The sequence below is a fragment of the Merops nubicus genome, unplaced genomic scaffold, assembly GCF_000691845.1.
Source record: "Merops nubicus isolate BGI_N331 unplaced genomic scaffold, ASM69184v1 scaffold15906, whole genome shotgun sequence".
Taxonomy (NCBI): domain Eukaryota; kingdom Metazoa; phylum Chordata; class Aves; order Coraciiformes; family Meropidae; genus Merops; species Merops nubicus.
The window spans coordinates 21,803-32,582 of record NW_008613080.1 but is presented as its reverse complement, the minus strand read 5'-3'; the positions used below and the strand labels follow the sequence as shown (position 1 = coordinate 32,582).

At 47.1% G+C, this 10,780-nt stretch overlaps 1 protein-coding gene across 1 annotated transcript in view; it reads left to right on the top strand.

The window, feature by feature from the left end:
* Window positions 1–686: 686 nt before the first annotated feature.
* Window positions 687–10,780, top strand: part of ARHGAP1 (Rho GTPase activating protein 1) — a 17,602-nt gene continuing 7,508 nt past the window's right edge. Inside the window, exons 1-2 of the mRNA XM_008941776.1 lie at window positions 687–825; window positions 1,616–1,708. Coding sequence (XP_008940024.1) covers window positions 687–825; window positions 1,616–1,708 — 232 coding nt within the window. The remainder of the gene's footprint in view (window positions 826–1,615; window positions 1,709–10,780) is intronic.

Genomic DNA, 10,780 nt, shown 5'->3' with positions numbered 1-10,780 from the left:
TTTTCTTGCTGTCGTGTAGCAGAAAGGATTTGCTGGGTGATGCTGAAAGGAGATGTGGGTTGTATGTGTGTTGTTCTCCCTGTCTCAGCCTAGGAAATCCTGTTTCAAGCAGCTGTTTGCTCCTGCGTTCAGACCCCAGAACACTGAAGCACCCACTTCAGTGTCGTGGAGAGCTCCAGCCCTCCCTTTTGGGGAGGAGGGGGTGTGACTCCTGGGAAAGCTTCCAGCACTGTGGGAACAGCTGGGCTTTGTGCCAGCCCTTCGGAGGGAGGGGGAGCTCAGCTCCTACACGGAGTGTATCAGGCAGGGGCTGGTGTAGCATGTCGCCTTCCTCAGTGTCTTCCTGAGACAGCAGACACTAGTCTTCAGGAGAGAAACTGCTCTGTATGGAGCTGTGGTCGAGCAAAGACTGGCTGAGGGGGTGGGCACAGGCTCCTGATGGCCTTTGGATAGCAGTTGGTGTGAAAGAGCCTGAATCTGACGTGCCTTGGAGGAGGAGTTCCCGCCTGTGTGAAGGGGGAGGGGCAGTATGATCTCTGGATAAGATAAAGGAGTGTTTGGGGAAGATGGGTGACAAGAGGAGGAGCCTTTATAGCGAGCTAAACTTGTGAGCTCTCTGTCTCACCCAGCACTCTCTGCAGTTCTCATTTTAGACGCTGCAAAATAAGCTGCAGTAGCTGGGGACCATGGCTACAGACCCACTCTCAGAGCTTCAGGATGACCTAAAATTGGATGACACCAACCAGTCCCTCAGCCAGCTCAAACTGACCCCCATAGATGATAAGAGCTGGCCAGCAGATGAAGCCCCTGCTTTTCCCAAATTGGGTAAGTCTCTGGCTTGTTTGGGGTCTAGCTTTTGGCCAAAAAGGAATTGTTTGTCCTGCAGCATTGTGGTCATATCTACATATACAGAGAGCCCCAGCTCCATTTGAGAGCTTTATAGGCACATTAATCTTGCACCACACCCAAATGAATTATGTCCCTGCCATAGATCAGTGCTAAAAAGCTCAGATCTGATGTAAACACACTCTTCTCAGTCCTGTGGCTGACCACACTTTGTTGCTGACAGTACAGACATGCTGTAAGTCCTTGAGTGTCTTCTGTTATAGTCTCTTATAGGATAATTTGGCCTTCCTGAGTGGAAGAGTCTTGAACTTCCATGTGGGCAGGAGATCTGAGGTGTTCCTCTGAAATCCTGTACTACAGACTGCTGCCCAGAGAGGTCAGGGAAATTAGCTGAAGAGCATATGGGATGGCCATCCATCAAGGGACTATGTTAAGATCCTTCTGCTCTAGAAAGCCATGCTGGTGCCCTTGGCACTGGGGTGTTGGTCTTTGTGAATGTTTGTGACACATCTAAACAGTCATTTTTGGGAGGGTGTATGGTCTGAGGGACACACATGGACCTCATGGGATTGAGAGGTCTCTTCCAAAGTCATTGCTGCTCTCATCCATTCACAATTTCAAAGGTGGGTTTCCAAGGTGGGCAGGTGCAACCATTAATCCCTCCCATGTAGAAGAGCCATTTTTTCTCATCCCTCTGGCTCTGTTGTACCCCTTGTCAAGGTCCTCCAGATCCCTCCTTCTAACTGCTTGTTCCCTGTGTTTTGTGCAGAGGACTCCAAAGGCTCCCCAGAGCCTGTCACTCACCTGCAGTGGGATGATCCCTACTATGACATTGCCAGGCACCACATTGTGGAAGTAGCAGGTAAGGCTCTCTCTGCTTTCTCCTTTCATGTCTTTGCAGCTGGGCTGAGGAAGGGTCTTTCCAATGGGGCTGGGGAGGTTATTTGCTCTATGCCAGGCCCAACTGGGGTCTGGGCAGGGACAGCTGGTGGTGTTAAAAAAAAGGAGAACCAAACTTCCTGGATGTTTGCAACATGTGTGATTTTCTGCTGAGCTCAAGTTAAAATTGCATTCCTTCTTGGCTCTTACTGTCTTGATTATATTATTAGCAGGACTTGGTTGCTTTTGCTGAATTGTTTTAGATGTAGCCCTTGATTATATCCTCAGCACAAGATGGTTTTTTTGCATGGTAATGGCACAGAAATGACCTGGTTAGGCAGTACAGCTGCAAGGTCCTCAGCTGAGTAACCCACAGAGCTCTCTTGTATCTGAATGGCCAGAGCTTGCCAGCCTGTCTGAAATAAGGGGAAGAGGCCCACAGGCCAGTGTAAGGAGAGACCTGATCATTCAGGGTCACAAGCATCTGGATTTTCTCTGTCTTAACCAGATTATTTTACACTAACCCTTGATGATTTACTGACATCCCCTCCGTAAGAAAGAGTTTGGGGGATGGTTTTTAAGTTGATGTGGAATGTCTGAGGGAAGTAAGTCTGAAGGGTCATCCCAGTTTGTCTTGTGTTCCTTCTTTAAAACACCTCTTCAACCTGTTGGGACTTGATTCCCACTTCCTCCTTGATTATCTGTAGCCACCTCCTACCCCTCCTATGGTCATTTCTCTGTGCCTTGGTCCCTGCCCCACGTGTGAATTTGCAGCAAAGCAGAGGCACAAGCTGGAGTCCTGCTGATTCAGGGTGGTTCTGCAGCAGGGTTTGACCACAGAGGGAAGATTCTCAGACACTTACCTTGGAAAGAATTGTCCTGACATCATTCTCTTTAGAGCTGTCTTCTAGAATGAACTTTATTTCTCCTAACCTCTCATGTTACCTCTTTCGGGGAACAAAATGATAATGGGGAAACTCAAAACTTTGTTGTCCTTTGTCTCCTGTGTGCCTCTGGCTGCTCAGGTTGACAGGCAGGTGTTCAGCATTTGGAACAATATGTCTTGTAGACTTGCCACAAGTGCTTTATTTTGCAAATGTGTTACTAACCTTCTTTTCCACGGGGCTGGAATTTCAGGGCTGGGATTTATAGAGGTCTGCACCCTGGTCTCCCTACTGCTGAAACTGGGGAGGGACAGATGTGTGGACTCCACCATCTCAGTCATAATAACTGGAATATTTGGAATTCGAGTGGCAGAGGTAACTGATATTCCTGAGCTCTGGGAGCTGAGGAGTTAAATGATACCGTTGTTCCCTTCAGACAAAGTGCTTAGCAGAGAGTTTAGATCAGAGACGTTGATAAGTCTGGAATGTCAGCCCGAAGCAGGGGTGTGCTTTGTGTGCTGCCTCCTGATGTAACTGTGGGATTTCTGCTCGGAGATAACATGGTATTTTTTCCCCAAGCTCTCCAATGGAGTATCACTCCAGTGGAGGTGTGTCTCAGTGGCTGGTGGAATGCAGCTGTTTGACACGTTATCCAGGAGAGCAAATGAAGAGCTGCCTAACTTCCTGAAAGGATTTTGAGGTGGTATGATGGCTGATTGGAAGCTGTGCCTGCTTTCTGAAAGAGATCTCTTCCCTGTGGTGGTCTAAATGTGTTTCTCATGAGCTCTCTGGCCCTGTCATATCTTTGTACAGCTCCAGAAGCAGCTCAGAGAAGCTTCTGTTGTTGGTTGCTCCTGGCTGTTATTCACCAGTGGCTGGTTTATCTGAAAGCCTGTGATAGTCACACACACAGAACTTGGTGGAGTGCCTTTCTTGGAGTTGGAAGAGCTCCAGATAGTGGATATGCTGCCCCATAGTTGATGAAAGGGTCTAGAGTTGTAGTCTGGGCTCTGGAGTGAAGCTGTTTGTTCAGTTTCCTTGGTCAATAATTAATGTTAACTGGAGAATCAGACAGGGTAGTGTTCTCTGGGCAAATAATCTGTCTGGAAAAAAATCCTATTAGAAGTAGCCTGGAGAATCAAAATGTCAGTGGAGAATTAATGTGAAACTGTTTGGATCTTGCTCTGCTGAGAAGTTATGCTTGTCAGCATCTTCTGGTGCAATGAATGCTCACCACTGAGCCTGAAACAAAATAGCTCCACCCCATTAGCAGATGGCAGCTGATCAAGGGTAGCTGTATCCATTCTGCTGGTTTATGAGCTTTCCCTTCAGTGTCCTTCCCTGTTGTGCACTCTAGAGCAGAATGCATATGGCTAGCTCTGTTCCTGCCTTCCCTGAAATATATTCTGGGATGGTGATGCTATTTTGAGATAAAAACAGGAGGCTGGTTCCCATCCTCAGGCTGAACTCCATGATCCCAGGGTTATGTGGTCAGAAAAGGCATTGCTGCTTGTGGGGTGGGTGCATGGTGTTAATAACTTAGGAAAAGCCCAGTTTTTATGACAAAAAGTTAGCACACTCATCTTCTAGCTGACCTTAATTTCTGATTCTGTTCAAGGAATGCTGGATTTGAGTGTCCTGGCTATCTGGCCTACAGAGGGAAAATAGTACTGAAAAGCATTTTGCAGAATTTGCTGGAAAAACAAAGGGGTTAGGTTTGTTTTTCACTTAAAAATAGTGCAGCAGCTTGATGGAGATTCTCCTTTGTGCCCTGTGCTCCTGTCTCTCTGGGAACTGGGATGCTCCTGGAAGAGGCTGTCCATGGGGAAGGAGCAGGCATGTCTCACACAGTGGTGTGCCACAGGAAGATAACAGCCAAAAACATTGAGGCCCCAGTTTTAAGGGAGTACCATGGCATTGTTGTGAGTATTTTAGTTCTGGGAAACCTTTTGGTTCTGGAATTCAGTGCTTTTCTGAAGGGAAGAGATGAGTCTGCTCTGGAGTGGTCTGTGCATGGTTGAGCTCTTCCTGATGCCAAGTTCTTCCTGTGAGAAATTCATGTTCACATGGAGCTAGAAGCTGGAGCAGAGGTGGCTCAATTTCACTGCACAAACCACTTCCCTAAAACATGGGTTTTTCCTTGCTCCCATTGCAATGTTCAGAGGAAACAGAGGGTTCTCACTGAAGGCTGTTGAGGAAATATCCCAAATCTCTGTTATGTTTAAGAATTTGTTTCTTCCTGCTAATTTTTGTATGGCAGACATGCTGCTGTGTCCCCACCAACTGGCCTTGAGCTGCTGTTTTCATAGTAGGAGAAACTGAGGCACAGAGAGCATAGTTTAAAGCAGCACATGGTGGCCTTAGCATCCCCAGGCTCACTTTTCCCTCCCCTTGGCCACCTCCTCTTGTTCCCTTCAAGGGGGACATGCTGGTAATTCACTCACCTCTTCCTGAAGATCTGGTGGGCCACCTGGCAGGACCCTGTGCTGCACTGTGAAGTCCTTCTTTGGGGTTGAAGCAGGCTAGGGTGATACCATCTCTTGGCCTTCAATTTCAGCAGGGGCTGAATGGCACCAATATGAATTTGGACTTAATAGAAGTCCAAAAAAGGAGTTTGGAGATGGCAGGGCCTGCTGGAGACCTGAGGCTGTGTGGGAAGAGCTGGGCTCTTGACAGCTCTCTGGCAACATGTTCCTTCCTCATTTTTCTGTCCAGTCAGAAAGACTGGTCTGGCCTTTGTGGGCAGTATGCAAGCCTGAGAGCTGTGAGGTGCCATCAGCATTCCTGTTTTACACAATAACTGGCTTTCTTTGGTTTTGCATAAGAAACCCAGGGCTTAGCATACAATTGGCATATGAGTTGTCTGCTGTGGAGACTGTAGAAGTTGGTGCAGCAGTTGTCAGGAGAGTGGTCATCACTGTTCACTTCAGCCATGCAGCCCTTGCCCAGCATGTTTCTGCTAGTTTTGGTGGGAAATCTGCTGCCTCCCACCATGAACTGTCAGTCTGCAGGGCTGCCCTCACACCAGAGGTGTGGTGCCTGTGAATGAGGTGGGGAAGCAAGGTGGGGAGCTGGGGATGGACCTTCTTGCACAGCAGTAGATCAAACCTGCAGTTTGAACAGCAGATCTTGTGTCCCCAAGCTACCTGAAAAGCATCATGGTTGGCTGCAGGTGCCAAGGTTGTAAATAGTGCTGATGATTTGCTGTTGGGGATTGAATTGGGGAGGTGAAATCCATCTTGGAGCACCAGGAGCTAAGCACAGGCCAAGACAGAAGCTGCAGACAAAGCCTGTGTGGAAGGTACATTGCAGTGTGACTTTGGTGGCTGATGGGCACAGCAAAGGCCTCTGCTAACAAGGAGCCTTTTCCCTTCCAGTGTGGTCATTAGTATTGGCTCCATTAATACAGGGTGCCTGCCTTTCTGCTGCTTTTTGGTGGAGTTTCTGGCTTTGACTTCTTTCTTTTTAAAGAGTATTTGTATGCCAGGGAATGATGAGCTGCTTCTGCAGCACTGAGCCAGCTTGTGCTCTGTGTTTTGACGTGTGAGGCCAAGGGAATGGAGAGTTTCTGAGGGATTCTAAGTTTCTAAGGGAAACCAAGGAAATGGATGGTTTCTTCCTAGAGCTTTGCTCTGCTCAGGCTCCTGTCTCAGTGTGGATCTGTTGAGTGTCTAGCTGTGGGAGGGGTGGAAAAGGGTTGGGCATGGCAGTAAATGCCTTCATAGACCCCTCCCTGGCTAGAGGAAGCAACCTAGTTGGCAGTTTATTTTTTATTATTCAGAATCTACTAATTTTTTTAAGCTGTGGGTGTGCTGAAGATCTAAATTGTCCCCATCTTCAGCTTATTAGTGAAATACAGCTTCTTGCAAAACTGTGTTTTGGGTACATTATTCATAGGGTATGATGCCATTCTCTGTACACTTTTGAAGTTGTTCAGAGGACCTTGACATTCAGAATGAGTTGCCTTTAACCCTTTTAAAAGTGTCAGTGTGGCAGTTGCCTTACTGGGTGGCAGGGGAAGTGTAACAGTGAGGGCCAGAAATTTGACTATGATTATGCAGAATTAGTTGCAAATTCAAGAAAGATATTTGGGAATCATGGGCTGTTGTTATCCCATCTGCTTGTTAGATAAGGTTCCTTTGGAGAGGAGCATGAGGGGAAAATTAAATAGAAGGAGCTTGACTGCTGCAAGACAGCAACTAAATGCATCCCAGTGGCAATCTGGCTGGACTCCAAGGCTCTATACTCAATATTACTTTCTGGGAAAGGGTGTGAAGCTTGGCTTGCTATAACCTTGTTTCTGTTCCTCCAGACCAGGGTGCACTTGATGGGGCTCAAACAGGTAGGTAGATTTTTTGTGGCACTAACATTTGGTACTGTAGATCATGGTATTCCTTTAGCATGACCATGGCCTGTAGCTGGACTGTCTCAGGGGAGCCCAAACTTTGCTCAGCCTTAGGCTGCACTGGCAACTTTTCAGGAGTCCAAAGGCTGCACAAAATTGTTATCTGAGGGCTGCACCTCTGCCTCAGGCACAGCAGAATCATCTGAGGCAAATTTGGCATGTGGGCTTTACTTTTGGCACTTTGGGGCTCTTGGGTCTCAGTGTAAATCCTGTTCCTCTTCTGCCATGGTGGTGGCCTGCTCAGACCAGTTCAGTCTGAACCCAGACTGACCTCCTTGTCACGTGTGCTCTGGAAGTTCATCCTAGGATTGCTTTCTGTCCCTTCAGGACCTGCTGCTGTGCTCATCTGCTAAGCAGCTGGCAAGTGCTTAGCTGGATTCTCCAGCTGAAAACCACTTTTCCCTATTTCCTTTCCATTTGCCTGCAGAGATGTTGTGTTTTGATAACTTGTTCCTCATTCTAGCCTGAGCTGTGCCAGACTGCTCTGTGCTTGCTGAGCATTTGTGAATAGTCTCTGGACTTAAGTCCTAAACCTGAAGAATTTGTCTGCCAGTGCTTCCACACTTCACAAGGTAGATGAAGACTTCTTTTGGTGTGAAATTCTTTCTGCTGTTTCTGAACAACAGGCCAAGACCTTCACACAGTCCATGGAAATGCTGGTTACGTGGGCTCTTCTCCCCCATTTGCCATGTTCTGGCCATCCTCCCATTTTGCATTCTTCAATCTGACCCCCTAGTGTATTTTGTGTCTGTTAGAGTTGTAGTCACTTGGTAAGGCTTTGATTCTGGCAGTGTTTGGATATTGGGCATATCTGGGTGGAAGATGTCATTTGTTGAAATACTTCTACCCTGAGCTCATTACCCTCTTTTTCTGAAGGGCTAAATCCATTTTGGAATTCAGTAGGCAGCTAAAATCTACTATAGTTGAACACTGCCCAGCTGTGTCATAAGCTTAGCAGGAACCTGGAATGACACTGGAGAAGTTTTTTACTGACAGTGGCTCCCACAAACTTCCTAAGCTTTGTGAAACCTTTGTGGTGATGTTCCAGAGTTATGTAGTGGTGTCCTCTCCTTGCCACTGAACACTGTTAACTGTACTGTTTTCCCAGTAACTTTAGCTTTTGTTGGCAAGTTTTATCCACCTGCATTCTCTCAGTACCAGGGTATTCTCATTTGAATCTTTCCTCAAGGTGGGTCCTCAGCTGATGGTACCTGATGCAGGTAGGAATGAGCAGGGTCCCTGGACTGCAGTTGTGCTGCAAGTGAGTAGAGTGACAGGTTCCACTCATGGCATAAAGGCTAACAAAGATCTCTCAGGAGGAAAACACAGAAATAAGTGGCCAGATATGCAAGTCAAGCATATATTTTTCCATACTGGCTGTGCAGATTCATTTAATAGAGAATCCTGCCTCAGAACAGCACTGCTGCCTTGACAGGAATTTCTGCTCTGATGCATTTATTTTGCTGCAAGCTTCAATCTGAAATGTCAGCCTCAGTATTTGAACTTCTGCCCTTTTAGAAGCAGGGTCTTGCACTAATAACTTGGAACCACAGTAGTAATGTTTCTTGCCCCTTGTCTCAGAACACTGCTCTTTGGATGAGAGGAAAAGAGTTTAGGCCTTAAAAGCACCATAACAATGTTAAGGAGAATTAGCATGTCCATCAGTACTACAGTTTACTGTCTCTTTACATGAGCATCTTGATTGGAGAGGCTTTGCCTATTGGCTGCTGTCTTGCTCTTTGTTGTTAAAAAAATAACAATCTGAATTGCATCCTATAGGGAGATAGTTTAATTCCAGTGTAGACTGAAAATATTTTTATTCCTGAACTCACAAAGTTATGCACATTGTTGGGGTGCTCTGTGAATACTGATGGTGTGTAATTGCTTCTTTGGTTTGGTTTTAACTATTGAGAATTCCTCATCTGGGAGAGGTAGGAGACAGCCTGAGAAGCTGAGTGATTATTTCATGGTCTGCAGTTCTGTTCAGTGGAAAACTTCAGCTTTTTGCAGTTTGCAAGCAAGGGGTGAAGACCTAGATACATAAGGTACTAATCTTGCAAGCAGGGAAGCAAACAGCACAAGGGATGGAGCATCTGGGAAAAGATCAAACAAGATGAGAATCTGTTCAGTTGGAGGCAGAGAGGCCACCTGCAGGCAGTTTCCTCTGACAGCCAAGAATGCCTGGAATGGGCTTTAGGTTCTGGTTTCTAAGTTGGAACAACTTATTGTTCAGCTTTGATGCTGGAATTTGATTTTTGTCATGTCTGGAGGAACCAGACTGGTCTGATAGGTGTCAGGTGGAAACAAGATTGACAGTTGGTTGTTTTTGACAGTGTCTTTGTTGACAGGCTGAGCTCAGTGTGATGAAACTGGAGTGAAACCCAGAACTCAATAATGGGCATGCTGGTTCCTGTGTAGGTCTCATGCATAAATTCATTCTGATTTGGAAGGCAAAATGGGCCACTCCTTTTTCAGTCATCCAGGGGACTGTGGATTTTCTTTTGGTGTACTTGACCCTGTGAATTGCTCAAGAGAAACCTGCCATCTCCCATTTGGCAGAATCATGGCTTGTCCATTGTTTATTTACTGCTGGTCCCAGACATTTTCACTAGGGCTGTACAAGGAACAAGACTTTGGACTTTGCCTGGGCCCTGCCCTAGGCTTTCGTGTCCTTCCAGAGGAAGGTGTTTAAGCTCCGTGGTTCCTGACCTGTGACTGTCAGGGCTGAAAAGCAGTGCCCAGGAACCTGAGCTGGGTGTGTGGCCACCCACAACCTCCCGGGGACGTGGTGCTGGACTGCAGCTCTTCACAACCAAGGCCTGCCTTGATCTGGCTTGCTGGCCCTCAGACCATCCACCCTGCTGGGGAATGCAGCCTCTCCATTAACTGAAGATAGCTCCTGTTCTGACTTCAGCACAGAGCTGTGATCTGCAGAGATCTATAGTCCTTCTGACCATTCTCCTTCATCACTACAGAACTCAACAGATGCTCTTGTCTTATTGCTGCTCTCTGCAGGCAGGACCTTTTGTCTCCCAGATGGGGACATACAAGTGGCTCAAGATCGCTGGGAAGAGTCACAATAGTCCATATTCCCTGCCCAGGACTTTGTAGCCTGCACCTTTGTTTTATGGACCACTTTATGTGCATTAGACCCAGCCCTAAAGCTCACAGCAAGCTACCAAGAAACTCCAGGCTAGGCAGAGAGTGGGCTACTGTGGGATATGCAATGTGCTGTTGGTGTTGTGGCCTGGCTGTGACTGTATCTGGTTGTTCCAGATGAACCTTGCATCACTCTCTCTGAGTCCTGCATTCTGGGTCCTGCGTCCTCCCTAACTGCCCCTTACCTCTGCATGTGGATGTCCATGTGATGGCCTATGGCACCCCTCTCCTGGGCTGTACCTGGTGCTGCCTCTGTGCCCCTAGCTTCTGTAGAGATTCTGGCTTGTGTGCATCAGTAAATGCTGTCTCTCGTGCTGTCTGGTGAGTGACTTGAAAATGGAAGTTCCACAGTGAGAATATAAGTGAACAAGTAGCAAAAAAACCTGTCATTCTGCCCAAGATTGTGGTAAAAGAGGATTAGTGACATCTGAATGTCATAATGTATGTGAGTTCTTTGGTTGCCATTTGCAGCATCCAGTGATCATTTGTTGCTAATGGAGAGTGTGCCCAGAAACCTCAGGTTTGCTCTTCCAGGGTTGAGATCTCAGTACAGCACAGCAAGTATAACCAAGTGGCAGCTGAGAGGTGAGACAATGGTTGCATGCTC